General features: G+C 32.4%; 2 protein-coding genes across 4 annotated transcripts; both read right to left on the reverse strand.

Moving 5' to 3' along the window:
• Nucleotides 1-895: 895 nt before the first annotated feature.
• LOC8283042 (probable galacturonosyltransferase 7) lies at nt 896-7,280 on the reverse strand. 3 transcript variants are annotated; one of them, XM_015719720.3, is made up of 9 exons: nt 6,824-7,277; nt 6,565-6,605; nt 6,338-6,397; nt 4,639-4,723; nt 4,499-4,548; nt 4,102-4,400; nt 2,600-2,957; nt 1,963-2,508; nt 896-1,745 (listed from the first exon to the last, which is right to left on the reverse strand). In XM_015719720.3, exons 1-9 carry the CDS (start codon nt 6,960-6,962, stop codon nt 1,467-1,469), a joined length of 1,857 nt encoding a protein of 618 aa, XP_015575206.1. In that variant the 5' UTR covers nt 6,963-7,277; the 3' UTR covers nt 896-1,466. The 3 variants fall into 3 exon arrangements, with proteins under 3 accessions (XP_015575206.1, XP_015575207.1, XP_025013259.1); XM_025157491.2 differs by having other exon boundaries at nt 1,585-1,745; nt 1,940-2,508; nt 6,824-7,280; XM_015719721.3 differs by lacking the exon at nt 6,338-6,397 and having other exon boundaries at nt 6,824-7,272.
• A 957-nt stretch (nt 7,281-8,237) lies between these two features.
• On the reverse strand, nt 8,238-13,825 carry LOC8283043 (leucine-rich repeat receptor protein kinase HPCA1). The gene is made up of 19 exons (XM_002519939.4): nt 13,175-13,825; nt 12,894-13,014; nt 12,691-12,762; nt 12,475-12,549; nt 12,307-12,378; nt 12,066-12,227; nt 11,880-11,954; nt 11,720-11,791; nt 11,539-11,610; nt 11,393-11,461; nt 11,224-11,298; nt 11,061-11,132; nt 10,827-10,961; nt 10,263-10,732; nt 10,017-10,169; nt 9,793-9,932; nt 9,483-9,702; nt 9,157-9,392; nt 8,238-9,062 (listed from the first exon to the last, which is right to left on the reverse strand). The coding sequence occupies exons 1-19, from the start codon at nt 13,287-13,289 to the stop codon at nt 8,505-8,507; spliced, it is 2,964 nt and encodes a 987-aa protein (XP_002519985.2). The 5' UTR covers nt 13,290-13,825; the 3' UTR covers nt 8,238-8,504.
• Between the last annotated feature and the right edge of the window lie 5,276 nt (nt 13,826-19,101).

The following is a 19,101-nucleotide window of genomic DNA, read 5'->3' on the forward strand; positions in this document are numbered from 1 at the left end:
AAGTTAAGAAGTTGAATTAAATCAAAATTGAGTTTGAAGAGCCAATTGCAAAACGAAATAAGTTCAAAAATCCATTTATGTATTTAGCCATAAAGTATATATGTGAATTAGACATTAACATGGATGCAATGGTTTATTAATTATAAGTTATTTACATACATATATAAATTTTTATATTAAAATATGAAATTAGATTTTTTTTTAAAATCAAACAAAAAATATGTAAAATTTAAATTAAAAAAATATATTAAAAATTTTGACATAATTCTTATGAAAAAGAGTAAGGAAAAGACTTCGAAATAATTAAATAAATAAGAAAAAATTATAGAGATTTTTTACAAAAATTAGATTAAATATATAATACTAAAAAGCGGATTAAATATTTTAAAATAATTCCTATGATAATAGAGAGAAGAATAATTTAAAATAATTAAATAGTTAAATATAAAATTATAATACTTTTAATACTAATTAATATATATCTTTTTAGAATAGTTAATGCACTTTTTAAATACTCATATAATTATTATCTTTTTCATAATTTTTTTATTTAAATTTTTGAACTCACTACAATTTAAATAAATAACTTAGAAATTATAAAAAAAAATTATTGTAAAGAGAGAAAACAAATTTACAATTTTCTTTTTATATATATATCTTCATTAAAACCTGAGCATTTACAACTTTTGGGCTTTGGTCTCAGGAACCCTAATTTCACCCAGATCCGCAATTCAAACGACACCATTTCACATCACCCCCAACTGGACCACATTATGGCAAATATGAAGAACCAAGTGGGTTTCTCATCACTTAGCTGGTCCAATTGCAATTTTGCAACCAATGCGAAATTGACAAGAAAACCTTTAGGATAAAAAGATAAAATAAAATAAAACTATTCAACAGAAAAAGGAAGAAACTTATGATTTAGATTGGTACAAAATGTAAAGAGTAGCCACTAAATTTCTCATTAATGGAAACAAATAAATCACTGTTCTAAATCAAATAATAGAGAACCTGAGAAAAAGAATCAACTTTACTATGGCAATCAAAAGACTACTTGCTTCCTCATCCATCATTTACATCTCGAATGGCTTCCAACTTGTTGAATATAAACCTACTGTCGCACCTTTTCCTTGTACATATAAATTATTCTACTTATAAAAGCATTCGCTTGCCACTGTAGAGAATGAAGTTTCTTCCTTCATTCCTTAATCGATAAATCACTTTCCATACACCAAATCCTCCAGGCCTATCAACTGTAAGCTCTCCCAAAAGGATTTTGTCCCCCCTGCTTTGCTACTAGGACCATATAGAAGCCTTTTCTTTATTTGCCAAAAAAAACCAGAAGGGTATATTACTTGGGTAACCCAGCTTGAAGAAAAATTCTCAGCACCAAAGAAATTAACATCTACAGTGCTTCTTGAGCCTAGATTTCCAGAAACTATGGCAACTCCACCACCAACTTGTCATTGATTTACATTGCACTGGCTCAGGAATTGATCATCTCCGTTTAGATAACTTTTCCAATAATGTTTATACTTCGGGATTCCTAACTCCAGCCATGGTTTCATTTTTCCATTATAGTGCAGTACTGCAGCATTCTTAATGTCTTGCGCATTCAACTCGCGATCATGACCCAATCCTGACAATACCCATACTTTGTCAAGAGCAAATATCTGGTCGTCAAATGTAAGCAAGCTTGCAGTCAATGCAGCACCTTCAATTGATTCTGTCAGCTTGGTAACCTGGTTTCCATAAAAGAGGCAAAAGAACCAAATTGAGAATACAAGTCACTGATAAGTTCTTTAATGATTCAATAAACTAAAATGAAAAATGCAAAATCTAAATCAAATTTATGTGTCCTAATTAAAGGCTATTAAAGCTGTGCAACTAATTAGTCACGAAAATTATAAGAACTATAACAAAATCAAAACTGCACATGAATAAGTTATTTTCAGTCACCAGCTGTCCCAATTTCCGGTAAGTTTCGGTCAGATCCAGTTCTCTCCACCTGGCAAGATCAATTATATTTAACCCAGACATCCAAAGACATGAATTCTTATCAAAAATATTATCACCCAAATATCTGGTAAGCTGACCCAACCGTACAGAACATAACTGCAAAGCACCATTTACTTTGCCTCCCAAGTTGATATTCCATAAATCGGATAAGTCTCGCTGAATAACAACATCATCATCCAGAACCACAACTTTCTTCAAGTTCTGGAATATGTAAGGAAGAAGATAGTGAGCATGAGAAAAAACAGATATGTATTCTGTTTTTAAACTTGTCGAAGATGGATTATCAACACTGTGAAAAGAAACACGAAACTCCACAGGTAAGGACATGCTTAACAAAGCTGCCTTATCATGATAGTCTAGGTCAAGGTGTTCAATGTTCAACACTTGAATAGCAGCTTCCCTGTAAGTATTTCTAAAGAACCATAACTTCATTCCAAAATAATTCTGTTCATCTGTCAGCACATGGAAAACCATATTCCCACTATCCTGCAACATGCCAAATAACCCATTAGGATCAATATCAGAATTAACAGGCATCTAATAGAGAAAAGTGCATAGAAGAATACTAGAAACTCACTCTTGTATGTGTAACAGTTGAGTTAATTACAACTGAAGATGCAAGTATATTATTGGAGAACATAACATAGTGATGCAATGTAGGATCAGAAAATTTCTCAGATGGAGGGAGCTCCATATCACGTAAAGCAGAATTGAAATATTCCACAGTCAGTTTCATGGACAGGCAGTGGAGACTTTTTGGCATGGTCTGGACTGCAAGCTGATAGAGGAATGCACTCTGCCTCATGTGAAAGTGAGCTTCATCCTCAGTGATTTCAAGTATCTGTCCCAATTTTCTTGCAACATTATGACATTCCACTGGGAATTTTTTCGATTTAGCTATTGCAACTTCCATCCTCTCTGACGTCTTCTGAATTCTGATCAACAGGCAATAACGATTAATATAATTTGGGCAAAAACTGTGAAAACTCATGGCGCGAGTATTAGATGTGGTAACTGAGACAAATCAACAGACAACTTTAATTATCTACCACAAGAGAAAAGGCCAACCAAACAAGTACGAGAACCTCAATAACCTCTAAAATAAAGCTACCTGAATGATCTATCAACTAAAGATCTTGAGGAAATAGATTCCGCAAACTACTTGCAGATAATTTTGTTGTAAATGCTTTGTTTTCAATGGTCCATGGAGGAAGATGTGCTGTTACATGTCACATCCTTAATGATACTTGTCATAACAGCTTGTGAGAAGAAAAGCTTCTTCTCTGGTTGTAAAACTAAAAACAAAAAGGAAAAACACACAGATGCAAAAAAGAAAAGACAGCCTAGAATTAATCATTTAATTGCCACAATAAGCCCTGACCAACAAACTTAGTAAGATGGCTTTACCATGTGCAACAGCTACGGCAAAAACACAACAGGTTCTCAAGGGAGGACTTAAAGATTGAATGATAATAGCCATTAGAAAAGGAATGTAAGATAACAGTGAAAATAGCTTAGAACAACACATTTGCAATTTTCATCCACTTAAATTCACTTTTCCTGTCAAAACACAAAAACATATGCATAGGCAGGACAGCTTAAACACAACCCTGAAGCTAGTTCTCTCTAAGGAGGGTCCACCAAGTGGCAACCAAGACAGTTCTATCCTCAGCATTTTTTCAACAAAAGTGGCCACTCTTATAAACTTGAGATATTTAAGGAAAAAAACCACTAACACTCCAATCTTACTGCAGAATAACATTGAGCCACTGACGTTACAGTTCAAAAAAAAGGAGATTTTCCCCTGTTGTGGAGTTATCTGATTGAAATTTATCTTGTGAAAATAGAAAAACTAACTAAATTTATGGATGGTTATCTCAACCAAAAACACAATAAAAACATTTTAACAAAACAACTTTAACTCCAGTAAAACAAACAAATGCATCATGATAAATTAGGAACATTAATTTTAAAATGGCAATATCAATATCCTTCTTGAATTGCTACCTAATGCAAAACCATTAACAGGTACCATAATGAGAGGATAAAAACATCATAAAAATAATTGCAAACACTTACGATGGTTTAAGATCAGCATCTGTTGTACTTTCACTAAAAACACGCTCCAGTTCTTGAATGCATTGCTTTAGCTCTTGAGTTAACTGGCTTTGTCCAGGGAGTTTGGCGATGCTAGGATAATATGATCTAGCTACAAAAAGCCTATCTTTTAATTTCTTGACCATAGAATCCTTCATATCTTCTCTGTGTTGTTCACGCCATAAGCAATAGCTCCCATATCTCAGCTCACATAATTTTTCACTTTCATCAACTATACTTCTGTTGAATTTAGTTTTGTCTGCCGTTTGAGGATTGTTATTCTGCGACATAATATTAAGAGACAAATAGAAACTTAGACTTAAAAAGCAACACAACTGATAAACTAACTTTTCACTAAACAGCTCAATTGCATGCATACATTTCCATCAGCAGGTGGTGGTGGCAAAGAATGAGGTGGCGCAGGAGCATCTGTTAAGAGTTTGAAAAAAAAGATGTAAATCTTTAAATTCAAAAACAACAATCCATATAAAATCTTTATAAGAACAAGGTCAACAAGACCTTCTGGGTGTGATTGGCTGTCATGGTTTGAGTTTGTATTGCTAGTTAAGTTTCTTTCTTCATTTGCATGGCTTTCAATAGAATCCTGAGAAACAAATAAAAGAAAACATGCTGGTCATGCACAACATTACATGCTAGAAATAATATTTAAGCTGATACTACAGGTACCATAAGAAGAAAGCCTCCACATGTATTAGTTCTCATTAGATCAGAGAAGCCAATAAAAAAATATTTTATACTAACATTTAAATAAGATCCTTAGCTGCAAATGAAAGTTCAAATTTGCATCAATACACTTACAGCAGGCAAGCAACTATTCGGCATAACAGTAGGAAAATGCTTGGACTTGAGATCTTATGATAATGTATGGCAGTGGGTGCAAAATGGATACCACTAATATTTGTGAAGCACTATAAATTTTTTTAACAAAAAAAAGAAAACAAGAAGAAGCAAAGATACGTGAGGTAGAGGAAGAAGAAACAGAGGGGTGAGTAAGATGAAGGAATACTATTGAAGGATGGTGGGGCTAGTATGGTGTAGCCATCACAAAAAAATTTTAAAAAGCACAACACTGCTGAGTGTTGAGATTTCTGTATTAGATGTTATCCAAAGAAACTTTCCACTAAATTTTTTTGAAAGGGAATAAAATATTATTACTTTTTACCAAAAACTATTTGACGGTTGTTTAATATCATCTTTAAAATTCTTCCTTTCAATGTGTATAATAAATTGCTAATAATAACTCTACATATAAAATTATAATTGTATGTCCCGTAATGCTAACAGTTAATAGGATCACAGACAGTTTGCCCTTAATTTAACAGGTTAAAAATTCTTAACTTGATGATCATAGAAATGTTTGACAAATACACCAAGCTTTGAATTTCTAAGATGCTCAGTAGATGAAGCAATTAAAATAAGATGCAAGAATCAGTATTTCTACAACATACTAATACAGGAGGTCAAAGGATGCTACAGGTATTTCTTAACTTGTTATCTATCAAGTCATTCAGAATTAGGAAAAACAAACTAAAAGTTTCACAAAATTCACATGCTATATCAAATAGTCCATATATTACAAAATATGATAAGATTAAATAAGCATATGCTATAGAGATTCAATAGAGACCATAGATGCATTATATTACAATCATCTACAACATTGCCATGAAAGCTAATCGAAGTGAAAGATAAGAGAATCATTTATGCATCACATCTGGAATAGAACAATTGAATATAAAATAACAAATATACCTAATCTTTTCTAATGATAATTTGAAACAGAAAAATTGTGTGGCGTTTTATTGCATGTTGTACAATGTGGTGCATTGCACTCATACACTAAAAGATGAACTTTCAAAGAACTCTCAGCAAGTTCAATAAAACAGACACTCTAAACACACAGTAACCATAACACTATTATCCATAAAAACAGACACTCTAAACACACAGTAACCAAAACACTATTATCCATAACTTTACATATTCAAAACCCTACTTAATCTCTATTTGATTATCTGGTAATAAGCACATTTAATGTCCTCTTATATAATATACTTTTTTTTTTTTTTTGTTTATCCACTTATTGGGAAAAAAACCACTACTTGTTCATCTTAAGCATTTCGGCCAAATTAAAATAATTACTGACCGCTACTTAACAGTACAAGAAGCAACCAATAAGAAAGAATTTACTGCAAACCTCTTCAATTGGAAGGTTCGGCAGAAAATGATTTAAAATTTTCGGTACATTGTGTTCCTTCTACAAGAAAACAAATTAAAGGCAAGTGAAAGAGATAATAATTACGAAGAAATAGAAAAGTTGCAGTCTGAATTTTCATAAAACACTGGAAATCCTCAAAGTTTATAATGCTTAGCATTGATTCAGAAATAAACAATGAAAAACACTGAAAAGTGAAAAATACATACCGGAGAATCAGAACTCGAACTTGAATGATCAGAGGCGTATCCTTTAGGAAGTAGGCGAAACAAGAAGAAAATGAAAATTAGATTATTTAACACATAAAAATACAAAAAAATAAAATAAAAGCAAAACAGCAAAAACAAGAGATCTACATTCTCAACGTAGTTCGGTATGGATCTAACAATTGAAAAGGAATAAATACAATAAATTAAGAAACGGATCTAAATCTAGAAAGAGGAAATTAAAAATAAATAAATAATGTACCAGTCGTGTGAAAGCCGTTATGAAGACCAAGTAAAAAAACGAGAGGAACAAGCATAGAAAGAACAACGAGAAAAAGCACTCCTACGGCTAAAAATCTCCATCGCCTTTTCCCTTGATAAACCCCCGTACCGCCTTTCATTTCCCTTCCTCCTCCTCCGCCGTACTCCTCCTCCTGCTGTTCCGGTAATTAATATTCTCCGAGAGGCTACTGAAATCGAGCCGCAAGAGAGGAAATGAGCGAAATATTTTGAGATTCAGAAATGGAAATGGAAATGGAAAATGGAAAATGGAAAAGGAAGAGAAAAAGAGTGAAGGTTAAGATAGCAGAGTGAAGTAGATTTGAGAGAGCAGTCTGTGTGTATTGTAGAGAGTTAACAATAATAATAATAATAATAATAAGTCTCTACTATTAATTTACATTTATTTCTTTGGATTTGATTCATAGGCATCTTTTACCTACGCAAACTCTACCTCTTCCAGTTATTTTACAGTTGGAGATTTGCACATCGCAGCACCCCAGTTAATTCATTTGTTTTTACAAATTACTTGCTTTTTTATATTCATTAATTTTCTTTTCAATATTTACATAATTATAAAATGCCGAGTAATACATCTTTCATAATTAAAGCAGGTGCCTTTTGCTTTATAGTGTTTCTTATTATAATACGTGTATGTATGTATATATGATGACATGTAAGCTCCTTGCTTTCCACGGGAGCCCCTTTTCATTCTTAAACCAAACAAATAAATTTATATGATTTCCAATAATTTGAATCAATTTCTAATAATAAAATAAATTTTATATGATTTCTTTTATAATTATTTAACTATCTTTTAAGATTATTCACTGGGATTTGATCGATATTGATTTCAACTTTGTGTTAATCTTTTTCGACCAATATTACAAGGTTTTACCTTAGTTATGTATACACACACACACACACACACAGTATTACAGAGCAAGATTTCATTTTTTTATTGTTATAACTTATGATTTTAATGTTATATTTGTCGGCAAGAGTTGAAGTTTTGACCGGTTATTTGGATCATTTGGTTTTGATTAAAAACGAAAAAGAAAATCATAAAATAACAATTATTCAAGAAATATTAAAAAGAATTATTTAAATTTACCTAGCAAGTTCTGAATAACTCAGTTATCAAAAGTAAAAAAATGTACCAGATTTACATTGAAAGCTATAAAGATTATATATGGTTATCCTCTGGAAAATAAATAATAATAATAAAGAGGAGAGACTGATGATAATCACAAGAAAAAAAAAAAAAAAAAAAGAGGAAAATACTAATAACATCCATCTAAAATCTGAACAAGGAGCAGAGTACTGAATAGCGACACCAGCTTCCTCTATCCAGATTTTCTGCAGGTAAAAGATGAACCAAAAAGAAAAAAGAAAAAAAGAAGGAATTTCAAGTTACATTTGAATATTCTCATTGGGGTTTCTCAAGATAATAATCTCAGAATTTTAGTTACAACACAAATCTCACACTCACTCCTGCATGTTCTTTATCAGATAAATCCTAACAGAGCCATTTTAATTAGACAAAAAAAAAAAACTGACCAAAAACTCTAATCAAGAACGATCTTATAATATATATTATATATATAAATTGCCTATAAGAAAGATTTTGTATTGGAAAAATTATATAGAAGATAGTCATGGTGTTACTTGGGCTCTACTTTGGCTGGAAGTGAGTATCCTCCACTGTAATCAAAGGCATTGAAGTCATTCACATCTTTCTTAGGCAGATGATCATTATTATTATTATTATTATTATTATTGTTGTTGTTGTTATTATTGTTATTATAAGGGTGCCTCGATGTATTTCTTGAAGCTCCAAAATCAGTTGCAGAAGAAGAAGCTGACGTTGAATTTGTGTTCATTCCATCATTTTGTAATATGGTTTCTATTGCCTTTACTACTTCACCCATTGTTGGACGTTCTGCTGCTGATTCTTCTACACATTGCATTGCTAATTCCAAGAACTTTTCGAACCCAACAAGATTACCTGCGTTTCTAATGACAGGATCCATTGTTTCTTTTAATCCATAATGTTCTTCGTCATTCCTGTCCATCGCCATTCTCACTTCGCGAACAATGTACTTCCCTTTCTCAATTGGCTGTTTAGCTGTTACTAGCTCAAGCATTACTACTCCGAAGCTGTACACATCACTCTTTTCTGTTAATTGTTGAGTCATGTAGTATTCGGGATCCAGATAACCCTGCAAAATGAATTTCATTTTTGTACACAAGAATTATCAAACTAAGTACTGATGGACATATTATTATAATCCTGTTAATGTTGCAATTACTCACCAGGGTGCCCTTAACTTGAGTTGAAACATGCCCTTTAGTACTGTCTGATACTAGCTTAGACAGACCAAAATCTGCAACTTTTGCAGTTAGATTTTCGTCCAGCAGAATATTGGTGGACTTAACATCTCTGTGAATTATAGGAGGATCTGCAAGCTCGTGCAAGTACGTTAGCCCTCTAGCCGAGCCAAGAGCAATGCGCAGTCTCCTTTTCCAATCAAGGTGAATACCACTCCTTCCTGCAATGCATTTCTTTTTGTCAAATAATTTTCTGTTAAATGCCAAACATTGTACATTTGAATACATAGTTGAATAGTAAGTGCACATACCTGACAGGCTCTCCCTGAGTGTTCCATTGGCCATATATTCATACACCAGCATCTGTTCTCCTTGTTCAAAACAAAAACCAACAAGGCCTACAAGGTTCTTGTGATGTACTCTTGATAGCAGCTCAATTTCAGTTTTGAACTCGAGCCCACCTTGCATTGATCCTTGCTGGGCTCTTTTGATTGCCACTATGTGTCCTTCAGCAAGCAATCCTCTATAAACCTGGAGAGAAAAAGTAAAATGTGATCCATCACATCAGTAAATCAGAGCAAATTTCATTAATCATGACCAAAATAAATCTTGGAGAATTACCTTTCCATAGCCTCCAGAACCTATCTCATTACTTTCAGAGAAGTTGTTAGTGCACTTTTTAAGTTCATCATAAGAAAACCATCTTGCTCCCTTCAATTGTGGTGCACCTCCACTATCTTTGCCACTTGGAGCCCAAGATGCTGAAACACATAGTAAATTAGCCTATCATATATGTCATCCTGCTTGCTGATGCCTACATTATTGCAAAACAAGAATTATTTTACCAAATGGTCTACTTAAACCGAGGGCCTTTTCTGCACGCTTCTTTTGTCGAATAGCATATATGCCTACTCCAAAAAGGCTAAGAACTAGAAGGGCACAGCCAACACCTATCCCAGCAATTGCACCAGAGCTGATAGACTTTCCTTTATGTCCATCTGAAACATGTTTGTGTTTCTCATCAATGTAATAAAGTTTTAAGTGGTAGCACACAATTCACAATTCATAACTAAAGATGTGACATAAGTTACCTGGAAAAGGATAAGGAGATGCGATGAAAAGATAGGGTCCAAAATCTTTAGGAGGCTTGTACGTTTGGTTACTCAAGTAAAACCCAATCTTTATAACCTCAGACCTATTGAAATATATCCCAGTTGGGGGAAATAGAGCAAGTTCCACCTGCAGATAGTCGTCAACGTTGAAAAAGGGGTTCTGGATAAAAACTGAACCAGGAGTAAGCTCCAATTTTGTCCAAAGTGTCATCTCTAGTGAATGAAAAATATTTGCATTGGTCAAGTCCTTGAAGGAAGGTGCTCTGAAGTACATTGTCCCTTGATATGGATAGGCGCATTCGCAACTCTGAGGACTGAGCTTCTGTCCAACAGGACATTGTGTATTTCCACAGTTAGCCAGACTAGTGGAGTAAGGCTTTGTGCTTGGCTGTTGGAGTTGGCAGTAATTAGTATTTGAGAGAGCATTGCACACTGGGTTTCCTACAAGTCTGAGAACAAGATGTTGAAATATAAGAAGTCATGGTATGCGAAAGACAGACGCTACATTTTAAAGCCAAATTTCAGGTCCATGAAATTTCTCACATTAGTGTATTTGTGTAATCAGCAGTCAGTGTTACAGAGGAAATGTTGTTATTCTGCAGATCAACAAGTTGAAGTTGTGGACCAAGGCTTTCACCCATGTCTAGTTGACCACTGAATGCATTGTTTTTCAGTAACCTGCCAAGGTACCAGAAGAATGAATCTTCAAATTTCTGTTTCTTAAAACTTTCTGTTGGATACTCAAATTGGTATTCTGTATTCAAAACTAAAACTCACACTTGCTGTATCTGCTGGAAGCTGAGGATTTTTGATGGCAAAGGCCCTTGAAGTGATCCGTGTTCTAAAACCCTGAAGACCAATCATGGAGTTTCTGAATGAGACTGTAGAATATACTCACAAGTTTTATAGAGTTTTCATTTCTGACATACTGATGACTTACAATGTGGTCAGGGATGGTAAGGTTGAGAACCATGCAGGAGCTTCTGATGTCAAGAAAGAGTTGTTGCTAAGGTCCCTGTGAATTTCATTCACCCATCGAAATTTGTTGACAAGAAACAGAATAAGCTGAAGTGACTTTAGTGTTTTAACTTCCAGAAAAATGAACTTACAAATAATTGAGGCTATTCATTTCAGTTAAGTTTGGTAAAGGGCCTGTCAGCTGATTGTGCGCTAAATTCCTGAAACAAAACATAGGAGATTGAGGGAGAAATTGATTATACACGAACTGTTTCAAAATATATGCCATAGTACTTACAGTTCAATGAGGCTTGTAAGATTGTTCAAATTTGTTGGGACTCTTCCTGTAAGCGCATTTCTATCGAGTCGACTGTAGTCAATCAGAATAGTCAGAATCCCATTAAATTCATTTAATATCAAATAACTTGGAGAAAACAATTAGTCAATGAATAATAAAAAGTGAGGCTGATTTTACTCACAGAACCTCAAGGGTCTGAACTTGTCCTACTGTGGATGGGATAGTTCCATTGAGTTGATTTCCATCAAACAATCTGCCATTGAATCACCAGCATTTTAGAAGCTTAAAGGGAAACAAAAGCAAAACAAAAACCTATTGCCTGTTAATGGTCGTCAACTTACACGTGTATCAGTACCATATCATAGCTGAAAAGTTGAGAGGGAATGGGACCTGAAAGTTGGTTCTTGTTGAAATGGCTGCAACCACACAAAATTTAGCTATTATTTTGTGCAATATGCATCTGCCTAATGGCATGTAATAGCACAGTTGGTTTATCCTCAAGGAGAGGATTGGGAAGTAATACTCACAAGTGCTTAGCCTTTTTAAGCTGGTCCAAGCCCGGGGTGGCAGGTGTTGAAATTGGGATAGGTCCTGTCAATTCATTGTCTGCCAGGTCCAGCCAGTAGACATTGGAGAGCTTACCCAAAGAAGGTGGGATAATACCAGTCAAGTTGTTTGAGTTCAGGGCCCTGTGAAGAAGGATATATTGAGAAAAAAGTGAAGAAAGCAGGAAACATAAAATGGTTTTCCTATTTTGACAATTCTTACAAGAAGGATAACTCAGCAAGATTTCCTAGCTCATTTGGAATACTACCGGTGAAACCACAGCCAGCAAGGATTCTGAAGGATACAAGAAAAGACAAATAGAACAGATTTAATCAAGAAAGTATCTGGACAATTAGGTCAATGGAGATTTGCAACTTATTAGCATCTTACAGGATGTTCAAGTTTCGCAGATCTCCTAATCGTGGAGTCAAAGATCCTGTGAGCTCTGGGTTATACGACAGGTCCCTGCAATTAAATAGAAAAATTCCTCAACCAGATGCTTAATTATTAGTCTTATTTCAAATTACAACTACCACCGGTAATGCACTGCAATCTCGTTCCTGTCATGTACTTTTAGTTTCAGGAATTAAGGAGAAAGAAACTTACAAGGATATAAGTTCAGTTAATCCTCCAATATCACCAGTAAGCTTCCCTGCAAGGCTCATGGTTGATAACCCCCTGAAACATAATATTCATCTGGTCATTAAATCTTGTAATAAATTCGGTAATCATAGAAGAAATTACTCCTGATTGATGGGATCAAGATATGAATTCAGGATAGAAATATGGTAAGTTTGAGAAATACTCACAATGCAGTAACTCTTGAATCCTTGCATGTAACTCCTTCCCAAGGTGTTCCGCATGGATCGCCACTACCCCAACTTGGAGGAGTATTTAACCATGAATCCTTCAAAGATTGGAGTGTTGCAGCTGCATATGTAAAATTTTCATTTTCAATTAAAACGTTCGCAAGAATACAGGGGGTACCACCAGAGGTTTCTCTTGAAAATTAGTCTATAGTACTTTCCTACATAACAAGGAAGAAAGAAAAGGAAAAAAAAAAAAGAAAAAAAGAGGATAGAGCAATTACCATCACGAGGGTCTGTAACTGAGAAGATGAAATGAATTCTTGAACTAAAGAAAGCAAGAAACAAAAAAAGGCCTAACCGGAAAGAAGAAGAAGAAGAAGAAGAAGAAGCAGCCATGGCTGCAATATCTCAGCTGCAGACCAATGTCAAAAAAACAAAACCAACTCGCCTGCTATAGACAGAAAAACCAAAACGTTCTTTTACCCTTTAGTCAAAGCAATACAGAGGCACAACAATTGCAGGCCGGCCTCATTTCTTGGATGAAATGAGTGAAAAGTATGAGAATAATGCAGAGAAGAATGTTTAATTAGTATTTGTCTCACAGCAAGCCAAAAAAAACTCTGGCTTTTTCTCCTTTTGCTTTGTATTAATTGATATGTCTTGTCTTAGAAGCCACTCTATTAGCTAACACCAATAACCATATCTTCCACTAACATAGCAATTAGCAAAAACCCACCACCATTATCATCATCATCATTAATCCTATAATCTTTTGCCTTGTTACTTACTAATTACCTTTTGATGAGTTTCCCTCCTCACGTCTCTTTCATAATCATTATAATAATACACATTGTTTTTTATAGTTAATTGCGGTTTTCTCCGCCTGCCCAACAACAAAAACAATATCTGATAATCTTGCTACTAAACCATAATGGCATCTTTCAGAACGGCCCAATGTGGTTTTTCCTTTCTTGGGTTGTTTCTATTGAGTATTTTTTAAGGTTACTCTTCTTTATTATCACAGCTATATACCCATTATATACTCATTGCTGTCTTTTCTTTTTTCTTTTTCATATTGCACGAAGTTGGTACTGTGGTTTTACGAGAATTTTCCAAAGTTCCAGCCATGTTAATTTCTAGTTCTTTCCTCAATATTTATTTTTTGGGTAAAAGAGAAGAGCTTTACAAAAAGCTAACAGTTCTTTCCTCAATATTATAAAAAGAAAATCATCTATTTAGAAATTAGATGATCATTGATGATTTTATTGCCAGAAATTGATATTGTGAGGCCAATTCTTTTACCATATTAAAATTGATTTAATTACCTCCTGTGATGATTTATAGATACATTCATTTATTTCACTTTAGATATTCTCAGTGAAAAAATAAAAACTTTGTTTGGTATACCTAGAAATAAAATTCCTTCTGTGGCAAGTACTGATATTTATGATAATACATTCTTATGATTATAACAATAGTAACTATCTTAATTAAGAGTATATCCATTGTTGATTGGCTGATGGGCAATGCCAGTACAACTCCTTTTAGACAGACGAAAGAAGAGAAAATTGAAGTAGCCAATTACCTAGAAGAAAAACGAAATGCCTTTGTTTCTTACACATGGCCCCATCTTTTGCTCGTTTTTGCCGCATCATCCGAAATATCTGGTTAACTTTTTAATATTTTTATATATTTCTTTAAAAAATTAATAAAATTTAAATTAAATTTTATGTAAAATATTTTAATATATATATTTTTATGCAAAATTTCTTTAAATTTTTTTATGCAAAATTAATTTTATAATTTTTATTTAATAAATATATAAAAATATTAAAAATCCATTTTAACTAATGATTATATCTTAATTCATCTTCACTAATATTAAAAGTATTTAAAGAGTAGTCCTTAGTGTAAAAAAGAAGTGAGGTCTTACTTGCTTTTTCTGAAATTAATTATTAAAATACACTAAAATCTAGCTTTAGAAAAAAGAATAATAAAAACCGGTGTCTTTTAAATAGGTAATTAATTCCCCCGAGGGTTCAAAAACAGATATTGTCTGGCTAGCCTTTTATTAAGATTTAAGTGAATGGATTTAACAAGTTTTCCACGCAGTTGACCACTTCTTATCAAATTTTTGTCCTTGGATTGGGATTATTTTCTAAGGCTTCTATTCTAACATTTAAAATGTTTTCTCTCAACTGCCCAATTGTCCATGCATGATATTTCTTTTTTCAAAAAATTTAACGTTAAATAATCATAAAAGTTAATATGTTAAAATAATATTTAATAATTTTTCTTATTGTTTACTGCCTAAGACATGTGAAAATAATTTAAAAAGATAAAATATAATTAATATAGCGGTGGTCTGTCTAATGGTACGTACTTTATATGATTTCAAATTTATATTGATAAATAAATAAAAAAGACTAAACATGTATTCTCACTATATAAATATAACATGTATTAAACAATAATTGCAAGTAAGGTTTTTTTTTTGTTCTTTTCTCAGTTGGAAAATCTAATGAAGTTGGAACATTGACAAATTCATAAACGTGACATAGTTTGGTTTTATCCTCAATTATTTCCCACTCTTCGCAAATATAAAGATCAAGTGAGTACAAATATGAGACGTTCTGCACCCAAAAGACAATTGTCATGATCAAAAACCAATAATAAGAAGAACAAAAATGTATCCACCAAAGACCATATCCAGGTGTTTGGTAAGACAGAGGGAGAGAGAGGTTTAGCAAAGAAACAGAGGAATCTGTGTGAATAGGCAAATTAAAGGGAAATGGGAGTGTGGCAGGTACACTTAGAAATGAAGCTTGAGCAGAGCATTGCTTTATAAAATGCACATTGAGGCCGATGGGTTAACTTCCTCTTTGGAGGATGCCTACAATCGTAAGCAATATATTTTATATAGTGCTGGTTATTGCTTGCTTCCTCTTCAATTCTCTATCAGATAAATTGTGATCCTTTTTGAATCATGAAATTGCCAACTTCAAGGTGCAACTAACTTCCCAATATATATAGTGGAGAAAACAAGACTTATTGCTATTTTCAGTTTATTTTCTCTTCATGCGAATATTTGTATATCTGGCCGAATATAACCACAACTGAGCTGAGACCATTTCGAATCAATCTTAGGAGGTGAGGTGCCAACCAAATATATACCCAGTCAATATCAGAGTCTTTGGGTCGGTTTTTACATTTTCTTTCTTCATTTGCCACATAGTATATATATTAGTTATTAGTATCAGTGGGGTGAAAAATCCTTTTAGACGGATCACTGTATTAATTTCATAATAGGTACCAATTCAACTGGGTTTGGATTCGCATTCACGACCTAATATTTAAGGGTATCCACCGTAGCTTTTTTGCACTCTTCTAACTATATAAATATCATCTTTTTCTATATAAAGCAGTTGCAAGTGTTGAGAACAATTTCAGAACAAGTATCATTAGGCCTTTCTTTTCAATATAGGAAAAGAAAGGAAGGGGTTAGCTGCATGCGCGGGCAGCAAACATGAATAAAACAAAAACCATGATGAATAAATGACACCCTTATGTGCTGTGCCATTTGCTAACAATGAAGACAAAAACAAAAAACGTGCTTCACAAACTATGATTGCTGCTAACAAGCTAGTCTGAGGAAACTAAATGTCAACACGAATTTTCCCTGTTTTATATGATATTTTTTACAGGCCTGATGAGGTTGTCGTTGATTGCTAAAAACATGTTTTTACAATTTTATATTTTTTAAAAATATATATATTATGAACTATCTTTATACTTCAAAACGGTTCCGTATCGTTTACTTGCAACTAAATTTCACTTTATACAGTAAAGCACTACTCTAATCATATGGTTAAATATTGAATTTTTATTGATAAGCTCTGTCGTCCCAATTGTTAATAGTGATAGATGCAAGAAAGACTCGAAAGTATATTTTGTATTTTAATTTTTAATTCTAAAAAAAATAGAATATCAAACAGACCACTTTTATAATTGTTTTCAGTATAGTAGTAAATTTATTATCATAATTCAGCTAAAAATAAGAATCCACGTCGAAGTTAAATTATTTATATATTAAGAACAGATTTAATCGCTATTGTATTTATTACTAAATCTTCAATTTCATCTCTATATTTTAAGGTTAATTTTAATTTTAATCTTTATTAAAATTATTTGTTAGATTTACTAATGTGGTATAAATTCTAGCAATAATAAACAGTAAATATTAAAATTATTGACTCATTTAATTACTAGAATATTACTTTAAGTATATAAAATTAATTTTTTTTAAAAAGGTTGGAATTTGGTAATCTTGTGTGCTTAAATAACAACATAATAGTAGTGAGGGCTAAATTACATTCGACGTCTCTGAATTTTAGCCATTGTATCACTAAAAATCCTCATATTTTAATTTGTAACACTAAACTCTCTGAATTTTAAATTTAAAAACACTAAACTCCCTACCATCAATTTCTATTATCCTAAAACTGACGAGCCAATCCAAGTGTCAATTTAAAAAAAAAAGAAGATCCACGTCATTAACTAAAACACGCCGGCGATACACTTTTCTTTTTTAACTGCAAGATTGTGATTTTTCCATATTTTCTTAGAAGAAAAAAAAATTTCTATCTAATATTAACAACACAAAAAAAAAAATCTTAATTTAACATAACATTGAACACCTATTTTAATTTATTTATTTTGTTGACAACCCACTAAAATTTCAATTTATAACACTATTCAATCAAATCAGTAATTGGACCTAAAATTACCACACTTCAAATAACAACCACATCGAGTCAAGATGGTGCAACCAATGCCGACCATATATCACATGCCATATGGTGGCGGTGCTGCTGACGAAAAGAATCTTCGTTCTTAGCTGACGCACAGGGTGGAAGGACGAGGCTGAAGTGGTCAGCCCCCTCCTTGGCAACACCAATGTCGAGAGAGAGTATGGATCCAATTCTAATGCAGTGATTTTAAAGAAAGAAGCAACGATCAAAGAGGCTACATTAGAAAAGAAAGGGTAAGAACGAATTGCAAAGTTTGATTTATTTACTTAAAATTTTGAAAGGAATGCATTGCAAAGTTATAAACGTATTCCTTTTTTCTTTAATTAAATTTTGAGAAGAGAGAAAGGAAGGTAGAAGAAAAAGAGGAAAATGAGAGAGATGAAAGCATAAATGGGATGTGTAATTGAAATGTTCTATTTAATGATGTAGTCTTTTATTTTATTTTCTTAAATTGACACTTGGACTGCCTCGTTAACTTTCCGTTAATGTAGTTAATGAAAATTGACGACAGAAAGTTTAGTGTTATTAAACTCAAAAGTTCAAAGAGTTTAGTCTAATAAATTAAAATTTAGAGACTTTAGTGATATTAGAGCCAAAATTTAGCCTAATAATGAGTATATGGATTAGTCCTTTATTCTTTTTACCGAGGCAATAGTTTATACTTTGCCAATATGTAGTTGATAATTTCACCAATAGCTATAGAAATTAATATTAAAATATGTTGTTGAAATTAAAAATTTAAAAATTTCATCTTAAATTTAAGTTACAAGATCTTTTTCTATCAATTAAACCTCAAAAAAACTATTTTCTTATAATTCACACCTAATTATCCCAAAACTTAAAAAGAGGAAATTTCATGCATTGTTTTTCTTTTAATTTTTATTTATACAATTCTTTTAAAGATATTTTGTTTATATTCTTTTCTTTATAAAAAAAAAATTGCTTATACCATTTCCTTTTTGTTATGTGATTTTCTTTTTCTTTTTTTACTTCGTAATTGAAAGGATACTAAAAGTATATATTAAAAATAATCGAAAAGATATCATTTAGCTTTTAAGATAATGCATCATTGTCAAACTAGCTAAGTGAGATAGATTTATTATTTTATTTTGTATCTTTTTGTTGGTATCCATGAATTAAAAGAATTACATATATTTATAACAACTAATGTGTTTTGATGACAATAAAGAGATGTATTTTAAAAGATATTTCAAATTTATATAAACAATATGCAAAGAATATACCAAAAAGTAGTTAAAATACGTAAAAATAAAAATAAAAATAAAACTAAAAAAGTCATCTAAAAGTGCCAAAAAGAATAGTACTTTTTTTATTTATACCAGCTATTTGAATTTTATGACAATGAAAAAATGGATATAAATAAAGGATAAAAATAA

Source organism: Ricinus communis, chromosome 10 (genome assembly GCF_019578655.1).
Source record: "Ricinus communis isolate WT05 ecotype wild-type chromosome 10, ASM1957865v1, whole genome shotgun sequence".
In the NCBI taxonomy this organism is placed as follows: Eukaryota; Viridiplantae; Streptophyta; class Magnoliopsida; order Malpighiales; family Euphorbiaceae; genus Ricinus; species Ricinus communis.

What these genes read in the sequence shown, in the direction of transcription:
- LOC8283042 (XM_015719720.3), bottom strand. Translation starts at nt 6,962, where the DNA reads ATGAAAGGCGGTACGGGGGTTTATCAAGGGAAAAGGCGATGGAGATTT. An exon ending in CGAACCTTCCAATTGAAGAG is followed by an intron (nt 4,724 to 6,337) that starts GTTTGCAGTAAA and finishes TTTGTTTCTCAG; the next exon opens with GATTCTATTGAAAGCCATGC. An exon ending in CACCACCTGCTGATGGAAAT is followed by an intron (nt 4,401 to 4,498) that starts GTATGCATGCAA and finishes ATTATGTCGCAG; the next exon opens with AATAACAATCCTCAAACGGC.
- LOC8283043 (XM_002519939.4), bottom strand. Translation starts at nt 13,289, where the DNA reads ATGGCTGCTTCTTCTTCTTCTTCTTCTTCTTCTTTCCGGTTAGGCCTT. An exon ending in TTACCATCCCTGACCACATT is followed by an intron (nt 11,133 to 11,223) that starts GTAAGTCATCAG and finishes ATTGGTCTTCAG; the next exon opens with GGTTTTAGAACACGGATCAC. An exon ending in CGGTTTAAGTAGACCATTTG is followed by an intron (nt 9,933 to 10,016) that starts GTAAAATAATTC and finishes TATGTGTTTCAG; the next exon opens with CATCTTGGGCTCCAAGTGGC.